This window comes from Miniopterus natalensis, chromosome 11, assembly GCF_054644295.1.
Source record: "Miniopterus natalensis isolate mMinNat1 chromosome 11, mMinNat1.hap1, whole genome shotgun sequence".
Taxonomy (NCBI): domain Eukaryota; kingdom Metazoa; phylum Chordata; class Mammalia; order Chiroptera; family Miniopteridae; genus Miniopterus; species Miniopterus natalensis.
Window position 1 is genome coordinate 46,849,771 of NC_142091.1, and position 19,141 is coordinate 46,868,911.

At 51.5% G+C, this 19,141-nt stretch overlaps 2 protein-coding genes across 3 annotated transcripts in view; one reads left to right on the plus strand and one right to left on the minus strand.

Moving 5' to 3' along the window:
- USP47 (ubiquitin specific peptidase 47) overlaps positions 1-3,377 on the plus strand; it is an 85,769-nt gene extending 82,392 nt beyond the window's left edge. For both annotated transcript variants that reach the window (XM_087821732.1, XM_016210713.2), the window contains exon 28: positions 28-3,377. In XM_087821732.1, the coding sequence (XP_087677858.1) occupies positions 28-202 (175 nt within the window). In that variant the 3' untranslated portion in view covers positions 203-3,377. The remainder of the gene's footprint in view (positions 1-27) is intronic.
- A 4,317-nt stretch (positions 3,378-7,694) lies between these two features.
- DKK3 (dickkopf Wnt signaling pathway inhibitor 3) overlaps positions 7,695-19,141 on the minus strand; it is a 40,933-nt gene continuing 29,486 nt past the window's right edge. Inside the window, exons 4-7 of the mRNA XM_087822253.1 lie at positions 12,157-12,249; positions 11,194-11,338; positions 10,252-10,408; positions 7,695-9,291 (exon numbers count right to left, since the gene is read on the minus strand). Of these exons, the coding sequence (XP_087678379.1) occupies positions 9,072-9,291; positions 10,252-10,408; positions 11,194-11,338; positions 12,157-12,249 (615 nt within the window). The 3' untranslated portion in view covers positions 7,695-9,071. The remainder of the gene's footprint in view (positions 9,292-10,251; positions 10,409-11,193; positions 11,339-12,156; positions 12,250-19,141) is intronic.

Here is a 19,141-nt window from a genome sequence, read left to right on the forward strand (position 1 = left end):
TAATATGTCATTAATATTTTAAATTAGGGATAAAACAGAAGAATTGATGGAGTTGACAGATGAGCAAAGAAATGAACTGATGAAAAAAGAAAGCAGTCGACTCCAGAAGACGGGACATCGAGTAACGTACTCACCTCGGAAAGAGAAAGCACTAAAAATATATCTGGATGGAGCACCAAATAAAGATCTGACTCAAGACTGATTCTGCTAGTGTAGCATTTTCCCTGGGGGATTTTGGTTTTAATTAGACGGTTCACTGCTACTGTGTAGTGCCATTATGGCCGGACATGGTTAGGGGTAACCCCGTGACACCAGCACTGATTGGACTGCCCTTTACCAATCAGAAGCTCAGTGCCCAGTGGGCCACTGTTTTGACTTGGAATCATGTTGTGCACTATAGTCAAATGTACTGTAAAGTGAAAAGGGATGTGCAAAAAAATAAAAACAAAAAGCAAATTCTGCTACTAGAAAGGGGGAAAGGGGAATGACTAAACGTCTTTTTTGTGGACAGATGTGCACATAGCCGCTAGTAAAACTAGCCTCAAACAGGATGCTCATAGCTTAATAATAAAAGCTGTGCAAAGGCCATGAATGAATGAATTTTCTGTTTATTTCACTGATACACACATTACCTCATTGACAATTCGTAAGTAAATGCAACGTGTGTTGACTCTTGGAAAGCAGCAAAAATAGGAGCTGAAGAAGGAAATTCTTAGAACCAGCCGTAACCCAGTAAAGAATTGTGAAGTTGTTTTTTGGTTTCACTTTTGGGGAAGTATAAAGAACATTATTTTGAAACATCAAAACATTTCCCTTAGACTGCTCCCAGCAGATGGCAGCTCAAATTGCTGAATATTGTAATTATAACTGTACTTAAGTTATGGATGTAGAGAATACGTTTCACTCGTTCAGCATGTAAATATAATTGATCCTATTGAGTTATCATAATTGCAGTTCACCTATTTCCCATGGTTGTTTTCACGTGTCCTTCATGATGTACATTTGTGTGCACTGAGAAGTATAGCCGTCTGTAAATGTACTCCTCAGCGAGATTCCTCAGTGCTGGGTCCCATATGATTGTACTTGCCCTTGTTGATGAGGTTTTTCTGTTCAGCGGCTTCAATTTTATTTCTTTTTGTACATGACTTTTGAAAATATACTTCAAGTTTGAATCTTCTAGAACCCTTGTAAGTCCCACCTTAATTTTTGGAGTTGATTTGTAGTTATGTGTAGTTTAACTTTGGGGAAACGTCTTAACATCTTGTTGAATAAACTTGCTAGTAAGTCAGGTCATAGCACAGGCTGATGCAGTCAACATGATTTCATTGCAGTCTATTAGAGTCACAAGTTTTTGCTTTGCTAAATACAACTATTCAATGAACACAATTATACATAAATTTTGAAAATGCCATCTAATTTATAAAAATCAATAAAAAGGTTTTGGTAAAACTTTTTCATGCCAGATGCTGTTTACAACAATGAACATGCCAATAAAACATTTGTTCATTCTGTTGTGTTATTTTAGTCATTAAACTTTTGTGGATGAAGAATCTGGATTAAGAATAGATCTGTTTTCTTTATAACATTTTGTAATGTGTACTGAATAATCTCATTTCTATGATAAGGTATGTTTACAGTAAAGTTCTCATAAGAGATGAAAAGATGTTAATATTTAACTATGGAGGATCCTGTCAATATTACAAAATCAGATTTTTACCTTTTTTCCTTTTAAGAAATATGTAATTACAAATTAATATTAGCAGATGTTGGCTCTGCAGTTTGAATATGATTGAGAATTCCTTAATATAGCTTAAAAGTCTCTTGGCATCCACAAGGATAAAAATCTTTTCTAAGGTATTTTTCTGGCAAATTTTTATTCCATTTAAACTACATAGCATTCTGATCAATTTGAAGTACTGTTCTGAGTTTGCATTATTGGAATTGGTTTTCACCTCAGAGGAAAACTGGAAGTATTGTGGTGAATTGTCTTTCAAGATCATGGACTTCCTGATGTAACATGACAGCTCTTAGGTTCTGATACAGGCCTGGTTACTTGGGACATGGGAGTTAATAAACTGGCTTTCTGCTTTCAAGGACTGAATGACTGGAGCAGAGGATGGTGATTTGTAAACAAAATTGGCCCTGGGCTTGTTGTTGTTTTTTTTGGTTTTGTTTAGTGTTCCCATAAGAGTAAATGGTAAAATTCTTGTTCTGTGCCTTCTGCCCTGATTTTTGTTTTGTGTTTGCTACTTCTAATTGTAGGCATTTTACAAATACCGAGAGTAAAGAAAATATATTTCACTATAGAAAAGAAAAAGTTAAAGCTCTTGCTTTTCAGTGCCTGAGAGAGTGAAAACACAATGTTGCACTTAGAAATTTCAGTAAAGGGGGTGGTGAACTTCTCAAAATGGACTTGTGATAGGAACAGTAATTTATGTAAGGGAGGTAAACATGTGTCAGCCCCCCTCAGATTCAAACGATCAAGTGATCACCTATGAGGCCAAGGGGCAGAGCACTGACTGAATCAAGTGCCCAGGCCGGGCAGGGCCTGGAGCCTGGTAATCTGAGTCTCCTGAGGCTGCCACAGGCCACATTCAATAAACTGTGACCCTGCTCCACACAGGTCACACCCAGGTTTTGAAGCACTTTTACTGTGGGGCAGATGGGTTTGTGTCAACCAGCACGCCCTGTGAGAACCATGTACCTACGTTTCTGAGGCAGGTGCTGAAGGCGAGGGGTGCATTCTGGCCACTTCGAAATTTCATTCTTAAGAAAAATGTCTTCTTTTCCAAAGAAGGAAAAGCCGTGGTTGAGGACCATGCTGTGGTTACCTGGCCTGTACAGAAGTTCACTAATTGAAGGTCCACTTCAGAAACTAAGGAAAGGAAAGATGGTACTCATGGAGAGAGAAATGGCGAGTGAAGGAGCCCTACAGTAGATTGTTGGGTGCTTTGTCTTGTGCTGTAATGGAATGTACTTTAAAATTCTGAGAGCGCAGGGTGAACCTGTGCCACAGCTAGAAAATAGTCCAGTAGCTGTTGGTTGCCAGGCTGCACTGTTGGGAACGGCTTTGTGGCACATCTCTAGGCCAAGAGAGGAGGAGAGCTGCAGACTTACAATGTGGTCTAAGCTAAATGAGTGCACTAAATGTGGAAGAGACTGTGAATGTATGGACTACAATAAACTTTTATTCTGGTTCATTTGGCTACTGAAGTTCTCCCTCTGAATTTTGTCTTTTTGTTTAGCATCGAGACCCTAAACCAGCTCTTTTGTGCTTGTGACTTGCAAATTGTAGTCTAGAGTACATGGAATAGAAAATCTGAATTAGCCAGTTTTTTTTTGTTTGTTTGCTAAATAAAACTCTTCCATCTGAACAACTCTGTGTAATTTTTGAAAAACAGTTGGTCACTAGCGGTCAAAAGGCCATAAATTCTTAAATGGAAAATTGTGTGTATGTAGTTTTGTAGGGGGTTAGTAAAATGGTTTTTTTAAACCACATTTATAAAGGAGTTTGTCACTCAAAGTTCGTCACCACCTAGACTTAAGAGTACATGAAGTCAGGTGCTTCTTCAGTGCCGCTCACATGGGGAAGGGGAGTGGGGGTGCTGTGGTCACATAGATACAGTGTTAATTTTCAAAACTTGGCTTTCAGAATCAATTAGGAATACTTGACAAAATCAGGAGTGTGTTAAAGCAAGTGTGAGTGTTTAGGAAAGAATGCAGCAATCAATAGGGCCAAGCTGGGAGGGCAAAAAAACATCGGGGCAGAATGCTCTGCCCCTTTCCCCATCTCCAGGAGAAGCTGGTCTTCTGATCCGTCAGCCTGAGAACTCGCAGGCCAGGAATTGCTGGTGGGCCCTGTACAGCCTGCGCTCTGCCCCCAACCTGCCCTTGCCCCAGTAGAGGGCACACTTAGTTTTCCGCCTCTCTGATAATGCTTAAATAACCCATTTAATTAAGGAGCATCAACTTGAGATACAAATATGCAATGGTTTTATTTTTCCAGTAACTCCCAACCGTGTGTGCTCTGTTGAATGCTGTTTTCCCCTGGAAGTCGGCTGCCATTGAGTCCTCAGTGCAATCCTGTAACTTTTAAGTCACTTTGCATTATTAAAACTATCTTTTTAAAGTTTCAGTCATTTGATTCAAAGCTCCCCCACCACACACAGGACCCGCTGCATGTGCTGCTCCTGCTTGGAGAGGGGAGTGCTCTCTCCCCCACCTGCTCTGCTGCGCCAGCTCTGCACTGTAGGAAAGGGAGGAGGGGTAGAGACGGCCCCTTACATGCGCTCTCCTGTTGGTCACGGAGAGGTTACTGTCCCCTTTCGTCTGGTCCATAAATTCACTATGAAGAGGTGCCCTGCGGGTCCTACCAGCCAAGGACTCGACTCCAAACAGCACTGGGGGTCCTTTATGAAACCTGACCCTTGCCAGCCCCCTGCTGGCCAGAGCCTTCCTCTGCAACGTGTGCCGTTTGTCCCCTGCTGCCCTGGCCCCACCAAGGCTTCCGCCCTCACTCGTCTTTTCCGTAGCCCTATAGGGACCAGTGCTGTCAGAATCATGCTTTTTGCCTCTGCCCCTCGCTGCATCGCTGTTCCAACAAGCCGCGGCTCCCTGGCGCTCCTGCGGGAGACTTGGCAATCAGCGGGACCTGCAGCTTCTGCACAGCCGGGCCCCCTGTAATGGGTCGATCGCTCCCATACAAATTGCATGAGTTTCTCTGAAAGTTTTAGTCTCAGTCAAGGGGATAAGTCTAAATTCCCTCCTTCATGGGGGGTCGGGACGGGAAGTAGGCTGTTTCTAAACGCTCTGACTTCCCAAAGGGGACTTCTTACCGCCGTCCTGGTCCTTCCACAGGACAGCTGTGTGCTGCGGCCGTGGCACCTCGGCCAGCCCTGCACGGAGATACCTGCGCCGCAGCTGCTGGCCTCTGAGCCGTCGAAGGCTAGTCGAGTTGCATTTCTTGACTGTCTGAAGGGGATGCACAGGCCGCGTGAATACTTAAGTCCCCTTTCTGATCCCACCCTCCGCCTTCACGCCACCGTGGGGCCCCTTCTCTCTCCAACTCTCGTCCTTCTGCCCAGCAGCCCTTTCTCCCAACTGTGTCAAAGGCCCCAAGAACCAGACCAGTGAGGCGGAAGAAAGCAGGGACGGAGGGGGAGAGGGAGAGGGAACTGAGCAGGAAGGGCCGCGCGCGGCCTCTGTTCTGGTCCCGGCACACTCCTGCTTGTTCCCCGGCCCTGCGGGCCTCGGCCGCGTCGCCCCAGCGCGGGACGCCGAGCTGCAGCTCACGCCCCAACGCCGCGTTTTCGCCTGCTCTCTCCAGAGCCGTGCGCGGGGCGGGGTGGAAACGTGGGTGGGCTGGGATTCCTACGGCTGTACTTTGTTCCCCTTTCGGCTTTTGTTCATCATGCCATTTTCTCTCTCAGTGAGGGGCGCTTTGGGCTTCAAATAACGGAAAGACTAACAGCACCTCTATAATAATCCTGGGGGTTTACTGGAAAAGGGGTCCAGATGTGGCCGGTAGCAGGATTGCCTTCCTCTTCGCGTCATCCAGGACCCAGTCTTACCCTCCCGAGGTAGGCGGAATAATGGCCCCCGAATGAGGTCATCAAGGTTAAGGACTTCAACGTGGGAAGATGATTCTGGATTATCTAGGTGGGCCCAATTTAATACTGTGAGCCCTTAGAAGTAAAAAACCTTTCCAGGGGCAGAGAACCAGGGAGCCGGCTCAGGAAAGCACTCTATCTATTGTGGACTTGAAGGCGAAGGGGGCCAGAGCCAAGGAATGAGTGACCTCTAGAGGCTGAGCGGGGAAAGGAAACGGTTTCCTCCCCGGCTTGCAGGGAGGACTGCGCCCGCTGACCCCGCCTCGATCCCGACCACGTGACCACAAGGCAGCTGGCACAGTGGCCACTGGCACCTGCTAAAGCCCTGGGCTTGAAGGCAGGGAACCGGGGTGGGGGTGGGCCCTTCTTCCTGTGTGCCTCTTTTGTCACCCAGGAAAAAAAACCCTTCCCAGAAACTGGCGGCCTTCCCCTCACATTTCTTGGGCCCAAACTGGGTCATCCCGGGGTGCACGGGGGACTGGCTTTCCCAGCGTCTGTCGTGGGAGAAGGGCAAGAAAGAGGGTTGGGAACAGCTTTGGGCGGTGAAGCTACATCTGCCCTGTCTTTCTTGGCAGCAACTGGGGACCCCAGAGCAAGGCAGGCAGTAAGATTCAAGCACCGAACTCCACCGAACCCTTAGCACATTCCATTTAGAACTGTGAGGAAAGGCGCTACATCGCTTCCCTGTGTGTGGATCTCAGCCGAGCAAGACAATACACCTTCATACAGGCCCGTGAGGGAGGAGGCTACTGTTATCTCATGTGCCATTGTCTCCCCAGCCCGACCAATAGTAGGGGCTCAATAAATTTTTTTGGTCAATCCTCACCCGATGATATTTTTTCCACTGAGTTTTAGAGAGAGTAGAAGGGAGAGGGAGAGAGAGAGAGGGAGATAAGGAGAGAGATGTGAGAGAGAAACGATTGTTGCCTCCCGCACATGCACCTGCTGGGGCTGAAGATTAAACCTGCAACCTGGGTACATGTCCTGGGCTGGGAATTGAACCCACGACCCTTTGGTGCCTGAGCCGACACTCTAACCACTGAGCCGCACCGGCCAGGGCTGCTTAATAAATTTTTTGGTTGAAATAATTTTCAGCCTATTCTCCAAACACTTGCTCAAGTGTACCTTGTCTTCCAGCCACCGTCAATTACTTGCAGTTCCCCCTACATACCATTCCTCCTGACCACCCCCCCCCCATGGCCCAGAATGCCTTTTCCTATTCCTTCTGGCCTCCTGACCAACTCCTGTCATCTATGAGAGCCAGTTCCCATGCTAGGTTTCCCAAGTCAAGCGATCCTCTGAGGCACAATAACTTTCTATTACGATACCCGGTTGACTGCTTGCGTGCTGGGTGTAGTGTATCTCCTTCATTAGGCGGTGATGCCTTCAGGGCAGGGGCCCTATCAGGACCAGCTTGGCGCCCCCAGAGCACATCACAGCACCCGGTTCTGAGCAGGCTCCGTGTAAACATCTACTGAATGAGAAGAATGCGGAATGGTCCTGATGATTTTTAACACTGACTAGGGAACAGCTCTATATTTGATCTTAAAGTTATCGCTTGATCCTGGGCATACTACACTTCATGCTGTTTTTGTCTGACTTCCAGCTCTATCACTTAACCTTTTTGAGCCTCCATTTCTTCATCTGTTAAATAGAGAAAATACATGAATTCAAGAAGATTAAAGAGTTAATATAGAGAGACTGCCTGCCACCCAGATGACCTTAATATATAGTAACTTTATTATTATAGTCCCTGAAGGTCCTACTGTGTTATGGCCCAGAACAGTGTTTGATTAATGAAGGCTCCCAAGAAAAGGGTCATACACATTCCATTTACTTCAAAGACAGTGAAATGTTGACACTCTTAAGACTAATTCCCATCCAGAAATGGTTAGCATTTTTAAAATATTTTGACGCTAAAAGAGGTGTGTTTTAGTTGTCTGAAAAATTTACTTACATGGAGGAGATTTTTTTAAATTTTTTTTTTTTACAGTGCAGGTAATTTCTATTTTATTTTTTCTGGCTGAAAGGGTTTTTTATTTACTCAAAGTCGAAAGGAAAAAAGAAGTCCAAGAACTACAAAAGAGGAGTTTAAGTGATTTATGCTTGATTTTTAAATGCAACATATGTGTTTATACATCACTTAAAACTCAAAGAAAGCATGCTTATACAATCATGTGCAACTTTAAAATTTAATAGCTCTGGATGAGTACACGATGGAAACAGTCCATGACCTGAAAATACCATTTGAGGAAAAGCATACAGTTCCGTGCTCTCAGCCTGGATATTACAACCATATTTCACAGAGCCTTGCTTGGTATGATTTTTTCCACATGGTCGATAATGGTCTACAGTTGCCGGTAAGTGATTTTGCAAATTTCATTTATAATCCTGGCCCTACAATTACCCAAGTACTGTTTCTGGCAAGTTAACTTAAATATTATGCTCCAATCATGTACCTTCAAAGTGATCAATGTAACTAACTGCCACAGGGGACAGTGTCAGTACCACCTGTCACCACTAGAATGATGACCATCCCCACACTGGGGAGAACACTGTTTCTAAGAGTAGAAGTCTACTCTTGTACAGATGTGAGAACTAGTTTGACCTTCATTCCAGATGTGCTTCAGAAAAAGAAAAAATCTCATTCTTCGTCTTTTAAGGGGGAACCTTTGGTGGCACCGAGGCTGGTGGGTAGTGGTGGGGAGAGCACTGGGCTTGGAGTCACAGCTGGGTGAAGTCCTGCTCTGGTCTTCACCAGCTGTGTGACTTGGACAAGCAACTTGACACCTCTGAGCCCCCAAGGTGCTGATGGCTGGGGAGGACAACGCCCCTTTCGCCAGCCTGTGGTGGCAGCAGGACTTGACTATGGACGTGAAGCTGCTTGCCTGGCACAGAGGTAGGAGCTGAGGGACTGCTGAAAAGCTGAACGTGTATAACTCGGAGGCAGCAGAACCTGTCACCTGCAGCAGATGAAGGCACAGCTGACCTGTGCCCATGCGAGGAACTGCATGAAAATTTCATTTGTTGCATTTCCACCAGGTTTGTTTGCTAAACAGGGCACTCCTCTCCACATGTGTAAGCATCAACATTTCCCCAAGACCCGTCACGAGGAAATCCTGCATCCTTTCTGTTCCCTCCTGGGGGCGCGCAGAACAAAATGAAACGTGCCATCTGCCACCCTGCAGAGGCAAAGCAGCCAGGAATGGGACCTGCTTAGCAGTCCCGTTCTGCCTTCACCCGCAGCCCAGGCCTTCCCCGGCACCAGAACTGAGCTGCGTGGGGTGCAGCCTGGGGGAGCTGGACAAGTGTGCAGCACCTCATTTCGTTTCAAGCCAGAGGGAAAATGTTCTGGGAAGAGGCCATGGAAAAAAAGCCTGGTGAGCCAACACCTAGAGGACACAGCTGGGGAAATAAATTAGCTACTTCTATTGCACGTCTACCCGCAGAACAAGCCTGGGTCTAAATCTCGTCTCCCTCCAGCAGCTCAGAGGCGGGGTTGGGCTCCCCGAGGGCCATTTCCACCGACAGGCTCCTCTCCAGGTTCTCCAGCTCCCGGCGCACCTCCTCAATGAAGCTGCCGTCGCCATAATCGCCGGGGGCCTCTCTGGATACCAGGCTCTCTCCGGCTTCCTCGCGGCTCCCCACGAAGGTGGGCTTGCACACATAGACCAGGCTGTGGCTGGGGAGGGAGGGGCAGCTCAGCCCAGGGCCATGTCTCCCCATGGGGGCAAAGCCGGGCTCTCAGCGTGGGGAGCCTGGGCCTGAGACAAAGGCTCTACCTTACGCTGCAGTCGGCAGGTCACCCGGTCTCACCTTCCCAACCCCTCCTCTAACATCTCTTCAACAGTCTTACCCTCCTGTCAACATCCTGCCTTAGAAAAGATTGCTGGCTTTTAGAGAATGTACTTGAGGGGCAGCCCCCCATCTCCAGGGGCAGGTCTGGCTTCCTGTGGCTGACTGATGGGCTCGGCCTCCCAGGGGCAGGCCCGAGGACCGGGAGGTCTGAGAATTTACAGCAGTGGAAGTGCCCCTCTCGGCCCCCTGCGCCTCTGGGCCTCCAGGCAGGAGCAGCGCCCGGGGCCTGTGGGGCGGGCAGGGGGTTCTGTCTGCCCAGCCACCCTGGGTTCTGCTGGGAGACAAGGCTGAGCAGCGGCTGCTGGGAGGTCCGGGAAGCCGTGCATTGAGAAAAGGCCATGGTGCAGCCCGGATGCTTTTGGGTCTCTCAGCAGCCTCCAAACAATCGTCTGTGCCCTTCACCTCGGGGCTGGGGGCCAGGCTCTCCTGGTTTCCCTCCTACCTCCGATGGCGCCTTCTCAGCTTGTCCTTTGTCTAACGGGCCTGGGCTCCCCTCAGCCCTCAGTGCTCCTCCCTCCACACCCTCTTCCCAGACCACCCACTCACGAGGCTTCAACCACCATCTAGACGAGCCCCAGCTCTGTACCCCCGGCCACACCTTCTCAGTCCTAGTCCTAGGTTCTGACTGCTACTGATCCCCTCCATCTGGAAGACCCAAGGACACGTCACATCAAACCTATCCTAAACGGAACCCACACTTCCTCCTGCTCCTGCTCCTGAGTCCCCACTGGGTGGCACCTCATTCCCCCGTGGCCCCTGTCAAGGAGGACAGGTGGGGCCTCACCTGTGAGGCTGACAGAGGAGGCCACTGGCACAGGGGCATCGGTCCAAAGCTCCATCAGGCTCCAGCTCCCAGGTGATGAGATCCAGGAGCCGGCTGGCAGGGTCATGGCAGAGCTCGCCCTCCACGGGCAGGGGTGTGCACACAGGGAACAACAGACCTAGAATGTGCCAAAAGTCACCCCTGAGCCCTAGCACCAGGGGAGGGGGCAGAGAGATGGGATACAGCCTCCCACTTTCCACCCTTGACCCCAAAGTGGGCGTTAGGGTTGAAGAAGTGGAGTGAGAGGAAACAAGAACGGCAGTAGGGGCTCAAGAGAGAATGAGCTGGGAGGGCTGGAGCAATTAAGGAGGACTGCCTGGAAGAGGTGGGCTTGTGCTGGGTTTTGAGGCCAGAGGTCTGAAGAAATTAATAGTGGAAGAAAGGTGTTCAAGGCTGGGGCACAGCACCAACAAAAGCCTGGTGTTGGGCTCAGGCTGGGGCAGTGAGGTTCCCAAAAGGGGCCGAGGAGCACTGGTGAGAAAAGGAGGACAGGTCAGCTGGTGCTGGCCAAGGCTTGGCAGGTGGACTGGGGAGTCTAAGTAAAGTGACAGAACAGGAGTGGCTGCAGCTCCCAGAGGAGTGATATCCAGAAAGCTGTCCTAAAACTGCAGGGGCAGGTACCAGGTGGACAGGGGGCTGGGGAAGGTGGCCACGGGAGAGGTTTTCAGAAACGCTCCTGGGAGGGGAGAGTGCCTGAGCTGACCTCACCTGGGAGGGGCAGTGAGCAGGGAAGATGGGGGTACAAGGGGGTGGTTCAGTTCACAGGAAACAGGACAGGAGCCAGGCGCTACCTCAGGGTTGGGGAGTGAGTGGAGCGGGATGGTGAGTGGAGGGAAGTGAAAGCTGATTACATTAAGGTGCTTGGGACAGGGCTCACCCTGCACCCAGAAGGGGGCCACCCACCTTTCTGGAAAGCACAGCACAGCCCTGGCTGGCAGTCCCTCTGGTTGTCGCAGATGGTCCCATTGCTGCCTTTGGTGGCTGTTTCGGAGCAGTGACCCCAGACGCACAGCTGGTCTCCACAGCACTCACTGTCCCTGGTGCAGAGCTGCAGCGAGGTAGGAAAACACAACAGCCCGAAGCTCACAGACCTGGGAGAGGCCAGCCTCTCACCAGCCCCAGAGGGAAAGTCTTAAGATGCTACAGGTGAGCCAACCACATCGTTCCACTGTACAGAGGAGGGAACTGAGGCCCTAGGTCATGGGAACAGGGCTGCTGAGACATACATGAGGGGTCAGAACACTGGGAACCGGCCCTGGGGGGATGCATGAACCTGAGCCTTCCCACACAGCTTCAGACTTTGCCTTTAAAGGGTGCAGCGTGTCTCTGTGGTTCGCCCACAGACTTGTGCCCTGCCTCCTTCTTATTAGGCCCCTAGGTCAGGAAGGAAGGTGGCTTAGGGCCACAGGGCCGGCAGCACTGTGATTCTTATAAGCTGATTACGTTAAGGCCCAAGCCAGGGAAGGCCATGTGAATGGTCAGGCACATGGGTGCCAAGGGCTTGGAGTCACACATGGGGAATGGCAAATAAAGAGCAAAGCGGGTTCCCCATAGCTGTGCTCAGTGAGGCACCCAGCGGGACAGACTGGGAGGGACAACTGCAGCTCCCAGCCACGGATGGTTGGAAAACAGAGGGCTGCCTGTGATCCATGAGGCAGCAGGACTGCAGATGGCCTCCTGGTCACTCCAGGAGTCAGCCCACTGGCCGCCAGGGAGAGGCTCTTCTGAGCCAGGAAGGGGTAGAGCCCCACAGGAGGTTTCCAGGAGGCCTGCTGAGAATGTGGGAATGCTGGCGTCTCCCCGAAGGCTCTTTGCTGGGCCCCCACGGCCCTGGTGCTGCAGCCCCGGAGGCCTCTGGACACTCACTGTTTGCTGGTCCCGGCACGGCTGGCAGGTGTACTGGAAGCTGGCAAACTGGCAGTACTTGCGGGACCCGCAGTCCTCGTCAATCATGCACTCCTGGGGGGGGGGGAGGGGGGGAGGCAGCTTTGTCAGAAGGGGCAGGTCAGCAAGCCCACCATGCCCAAAAAGGGCAGAGTCCCACCCCAGTCTCAGCCCCACAGGCTCAGGGCGCAGAAACAGTCCCCAGACAGCCCTCACTGGCCCTCACTCAGCCCTGCCCCGCTCACTCCTCAGCACCCTCTCCCCAGGGCTGCAGGGCCCCACCCACAGGGCTCACCTAGGCCCCTGCCCTCTGGGAGGCCTCACCCAGTTCCCACAATCACCTCCCTGTGCAGCCTGACCTCACACACCCAGGGCGGGGAGCTCGGAGGTCCTGGGCCAGTCTTCAGCTCGGGGCACATGGATTTAATAAAGAGAGCTAATGAGCTGCAGGCCCCGGGTGGCTGGGCAGGAGCGGCCGCAGTTCCACCGGGCCTTGCTGACAGAGGAAAAAGGGCGGCTGCAGGGAACCGCCTCAGGGTCCTGGGGCTGGGGCCCACAAAGGCAGCTGCCGGCTTCCAGAAGCGGGGAGGGCTCGCCGGCGGTCCGCCCCCTCCCAGCCCAGGTGCTTTCTCAGGGCTGCCAGCCCCACTCGGCTGGAGCAATGGGCAAGGGAAGGAAGGAAGGGAGTCTGCCCAGCACTGAGGCCCAGAGAGGGAGGTCAGGGGGGGCCACCGGGCAGGAGCAGGGCTGTGCCAGCTCAGACCTAGGCCATGGCAGCCGCAGAGGAGAGAGGGCAGGAGGGGGGAGGCTGTGACGAGAGCCACCACGGAGGACCCTGCCAGGGGCTCTCCACCCGGACCCGGCTGCGGCCCCTCCAGCAGGCAGCAGTGGGGATCACCATGGAGGCTCAGGGAGGCCCCCAGGACAGCAGTCAGGTCAGGGTAGGGGGACCTTTCCCACCACCAGCCCCTGGGAGAAGGGGCTCAGGGCTCCAGCTGCAGCCGTCAACGACTTGAGGATGAGAAAGACTCTCCTGAGGCAGGGATTCTGGGGCCCTAGCAAGCCTTCTAGAAGTTCTAGGAGGAGGGTGGGACCTGCCTACACCAGGCCCTGTGGTCACCGGGGCTCCAGAAGAAACAAGGGTTGACACCCAGCATAACTGAAAAGCAATTTCAATCTTTACTGTGAGTTATTTTAAAATGTCAAAGAAGAACACATTGCCTGCTGCCCTGTAAAATGACAGAAAATTGTTCTTCTCTGTCTCCCCAGCATCTGACTCACGTCAGCCCACTGATCACTGTGGCAAGCAGGGTCTTCCCTCTCAAAACGAGTCAGTGCTTGTCCCGGTTCTCACGCCAGCAACCCTAAAATGTCAGCGTGCCACAATCACTGTTTTTACGCGTGAGAAACGCTCGGGTGGGTGTGGGGGTGAAGGGCTGCTCGAGTCAAAACTTGAGCTGGGGGCTGGGCGCTCAGTCTGCTTGACCCCAGAGCCCAGATGGCCTGAGAAGTCCACTGGGCTGTAAGCAAACCACCAGACGAGCCTTGTCTCAGCCACCACGCTCCCTACACACAGACAACCCGGCCAGCTCAGCGGAAGTGTCCTGACATTTCTTCCCAAGCAGAGCAGCACAGGAATGGGATGGGAGGGAGGGCGGCCCACAGGCATGGAGTCTCTCTCTGAGCCTGGCCACATTTTGAAGACCTCGGATGAATACGAGAAGGTCCTTGCCCTCAAGGAATTTATAATTCAGTTCTTTTTTTTAAAAAAGGCAAAAGAAGCCCAGCTGGCACGGCTCAGCAGCTGAGCGTTGACCTAGGATCCAGGAGATCGGGGTTCGATTCCCGGTCAGGGCACATGCCCGGGTTGCGGGCTCGATCCCCAGTCGGGGGCGTGCGGGAGGCAGCCGATCCATGACTCTCGCATCATTGATGTTTCTCTCTCTCTCTCCCTTCCTCTCTGAAACCAATAAAGATATATTACAAAAAAAAAAAAAAAAAAGATAAAAAGGCAAAAGATACTGGAAAAGAAGACAGATGGTATAAACAGACAACTCCCAGTAACAAACTGCTTTGCCTCTCCACAGAGAGATGTTTGACCTTACCAATAATCAAGAAAACGCAGCTTCAAAGAGCAGGATACCACGTTGTCACTTCCAGGGAAACCATTAGAGAGGTGGAGGATACCTGTGGTCGGCACAATACTGCCCCCTTCCCCTGATGTCCACGCCCCGCTCCCTAGAACCCACGGACACGCACGTTACATGGCAGGGGGACAGTAAAGTCACAGAGGGAATTAGGTTGCTAATTGGCTGACCTGATGCTAAGGAGGGGCCCCTGGATTATCCAATGTAATCGGAAGGGGCTATGGAGGTGGAAAAGGGGCAGAGACAGAGTCGGAGCGATACCACGGGGAGAGGCTCCATCAGTCATCCCGACTCCACTGGCTTAAAGATGGCCAGGAGCCACGGGCCAGGCAACAGGCTGTCCCTGCAGCCTCCAGGAGTGCACCGTGACGCCGAGCTCCGCCCAGCGAGGCGCCTGCCGGGCTTCTGACTTACAGAACTGTAAGTTAATAAACTCATGTTGTTTTCAAACCACTAAATGCGTGGTAAGTTGTTACGGTAGCAATAGGAAACGAATGTGACATCCAGTGTTGGTAGGGATTTGAGGAAATAGGCAGTGCACTGGGTCATTAAAACGGAACCGGATGCTTTCTGCAGGCAATTCATGAGCACCTATCAAACATTTAAATGCATGTACACTTCGGCCCAGTAATTTCCCTTCCAGGTGACTACCCTCAGAAACGCTTATCCATATGTACAAATATCTGAGTACAGGGATGTTAAAGGCTAGATTGTGATAGTGTTTCCAATCCAGAAATTATGGAAACGCCCAACAAGAGGGAACTGATTAAATTGCTGCACAGTCATGTCACAGGGAAATGCCACCAGGAAGACATGGAAAAGGGGGAGGCAGTTCTTTGTGTTGTGATGTTTACATTAGTAAATAAAAGCAAGTGGAAGAGCCATGAGATCCCTCTTTTGTGAAGCAGAATTACAACATATATGATACATGCCTGCGCCCAGCACAAGGCCTGGCACAGAGGAGCATACAACAGATGCGTGTCGAATGGATAAAACCTCTTGTCCATGACTGTGGCAAACAGGTTAATATCATTAGCAATGATTTGGGTACCAAAGCAAAAGCATACACATTCCATTAATTTGGCTTCTCATTTCCCAAAAATCCTGTTGATGTAGAATTTTCACTATATACTTGCTCTCCCAGATTTCTAATTTTAAAGAATCTGAGCTAGGACTCTCTAGCACCAACCCCTGTGAGACCCTGCTGTTCACAACTCTCCATCAAGAAAAGCACACATTCATCCTTAGGAATATTTTTCTTTCCCTAAACTGGCTCCTATGCATGACAAAGCATTCCCTGCAAAGCCACAGGGAAGCAATTACTTTTTTTTTTCTAGTTATGGAAAATTTTTTGGCATGGAACCTTGCCCAAGACTTTTGAAAAATTGAAACACACTAAAGCTACTGGTTTCCTTTGCTGACATGTTTTTGCTACTACAAGAGGTCTGGTAGGCGGGTTCAGTGTGACCTCCCCTTGAGAAAGTTCAGTGTTTTTGTTCTAACAGTCCACCAGCCTCTACCAAAGTTCTTTAAGAGCTGTGGTCATATTGCAAATCTTGGAACTCCAAAGTGTGAACCCTAGAGGCCAAAAGAGCACAGACTTGGAATCCTGGTTCTGCTGCTTAACAGCCGTGTGACCTGTTTCACAGGGCTGCTGTGTGGCATTAGTGCTCTATGAATGGTGACCATAGCAACAGCAGCTGTGCATCTTTTATGCCCATCCAACGCCTAATTCTCCCGGGGAGCACCTCTGCCAGGGGGACCAGCTTGCCAGCAGAGAGGCAGGTCCAAACAACAGGGGCTAATGTTTCCACCAGTAACTCTCCAGCTCTGTCCCCGCCAACACTTGGGGATTTCACGTCTAGTCCTGACTTACCTGTATGCAGAGCGTGTCTAGATACCTCAGCCTGTCTGCCCAAAGGAGTCAAGTTCCTAGGGCAGGGTGGCCTCTTGTTGTACGAAGACCAGGCTTTCCATATGGTATATATCTCTTTTCTTAGTCTGGGGTCTCTCCTAAGGACCCCTTATTAGTATGGGGTAGGGTCCCACCTTTCCCGACATCAGAGACCTGCGAAATAGGTCAGGTCCTTCCACTTTAAATAGAGCTGAAAGGATGGGAGAGGGGGACATGGGTGGGTACCCCCCAAGCAGAACCAGGCCTGAAGCCGAGAAATCCAGAATTTTATTGTTTTCAATAATTCCAGGGTTATAGTCACATGTGGGCCAATGTTTTAAAGGATCCTCAGCACCCAACAGGATGTCTGAGAAGGCAACCCCTGAAGTAGGAGGCCCTGGAGGTTCTGGGTTTGGGGTACCTCTTAGACCACCAGGACTGGAAGAGGGACTCCATGCTACACCCAGGTGAAATGAAAGACACTCACCAGTGCAGAAGGTAGGGTCACCTGAGTGCCCCGGAGCAGGAGGGAAGAGATGCCATGCTGAGCACCTGCCCTCAGAGCTTAGACAGTAATCCATGGCATCCTGACACAGTCCTGGCACGACAGGGCCCCCAGTGACTGCCACTGGTCACAAGCTCTCCTTAATCCCCTCTACATGGGCCATCTTATCCACACTTCACAGATGAGGAAGCTGAGATTTAAGGTAAAGGATCTGCCCAGTCACCCAGCTTTGAGGTGGAGTTGGGAGTGCAAGCCAGTTAGTCTGATCCTAAGGACAGGCTCTTTCCATCTCCTCCTGGGAAGATCATTTTTCTCTCCCTCCAGCACTAATCAGTCTCCCCAGGGAACAGGAGTTGCCTGGGACAATGCCCGGGGCCCCACACATTCCCCGAGATAGAAGGCATGAACTCAGGGCCAAGGCCATGGGCCGGGATGTCTGGGTCTTACTGTCACTTGTGAACTGGCGTCAGCAGCTCCTGTCTGGTTCTGTTCTTCCCGTCACTTCCTGTCTGTCCCCGCTCCTCCCTCCCATCCTGGTGGGGAAGTCAGACAGTCTGAGGCTGGCCAGAGCACTGAAGCCATTCAGAGGATCAGTCTTTGTTGTCCAGGGGGAGAGCTATATTTAGAAAGCTCTGGCCAGAGCCTCGGGCACTTAGTTCAGATGCCGGGGGAGTGGGGCTGGCCGGAGATTTGGCAGGATGCTGGGACTGGAAATCACCCTGGTGCATCGACACTATCATGAAATAGTGGAAAATGGCAAGGAGCTGTTCTGCATCTTTGATTTTCCTGTTCAGATTTTATCAGAGTAGAGCAGCTCAGAGGAGGCAGGAACCCAAAGGAGCTGGAGAAAACTGCACCTGACCTCTGCCAGGCTGTCCTCGCGTGGGGCAGGCTGCCACGTGTCCCTTCTCACTGGCCAGGGGCACTTTGCCACACTCCTGAGGAATCCCAGACATTCTTGTTTTCATGAGGCCCAGTGTGAGGCCACGTGGTGGACCTCCCCAGAGCCAGGCTGTCCACAGCCTCCTCTCCAGCCCAAGGCTCTGGAAAGAGCATCTTCAGGGAAAGGAGTGAGGGCACATGAAACTGAGGCCCAGGGCACTGCCACCACCTGAAAAGCTTGCTGGCCCTCAGAGCTGTGCCCGCTGCAGATGAGGCTGGGGGGGCAGCAGTAACGGCTCAGAGAGAGAGCACATATTGTGTGTCTGCCCCTGCTGGGGCTTTAGTTGGCTCTCTGATCCTCACAGCCACCCGGTGAGGTCAGCCCTGACTGCATCTCCCCCAGCATGGGCTTTGCACATAGGTGCCATCCTCTAAAAAAACAAAGAAGGAATGAATGGATGACTAGATGACCCGCTGATCAGTCTCCATAGTGCAGATAAGGAAATTGAGGCTCAGGGCCAAGGTCATTGATGGAGTTTAAAAAACTAAAATTTAAACCCAAGTCCGTCAAATGCCCAAGCCGAGGTCTGCTCTGTCCACTGCACCCTGTTGCCTCCAAATGCACAGTTAGGGTTGACTGTGTCCCCACAAAGTCATATGTTGCAATCCTAACCCTTGGTGCCTCAGAAGGTGACCTTATGGGAGACGGGGTCATTACCGATGCAATTACTTAAGATGAGGTCGTTAGGATGGGCCCTAATCCAATATGCCTGCTGTCCATATAAAATGGGGATGTTTGGACAAAGAGACAGACACATGTGGAAGGAAGATGATGGGAAGAGACGGAGAGAAGACAGCCACCTACAAGCCCAGGAGGGAGGCCGGCCACACACCCTTCCCTTACAGCCCTCAAAGGAACCAACTCTGCCAACACCTTGATTTTGAACTTCTGGCCTCTGGGTCTGGGAGATATCATTTCTGTGAGTCACCCAGTCTGTGGTGTACGTTACTGCAGACCCAGGAATCTAACACTGCCCTGCCCCCAACAGCCCACAGTCCCGTCTCCTCTGGATCTTCCGCACACAAACAGCCTCTACTCCTGGGCTTCAGCATCTCCCTGTGGGGAGGTGACAGAGGGAGGCGGGTGGGGAGACACTGGAAGTCTGAAGGATGTTGAACCCAGAAACCAGAAGAGGGTTTCCTGACTGAGCCCCCGTCACCCAGGAAGTTCCAGGCTCTGGCACCTGAGTCCCAGGCTCCGGCTACCTGAGGTCTGGGTGGATGGTCGTTTCTGGCCCCAGGATGAGCGGTGGTGGTGCCGGGCCCTGCGCGCCCCAGGATGAGGGGTGGTGGTGCCGGGCCCTGCGCGCCCCAGGATGAGGGGTGGTGGTGCCGGGCCCTGAGCGCCCCAGGATGAGGGGTGGTGGTGCCGGGCCCTGCGCGCCCCAGGATGAGGGGTGGTGGTGCCGGGCCCTGAGCGCCCCAGGATGAGGGGTGGTGGTGCCGGGCCCTGCGCGCCCCAGGATGAGGGGTGGTGGT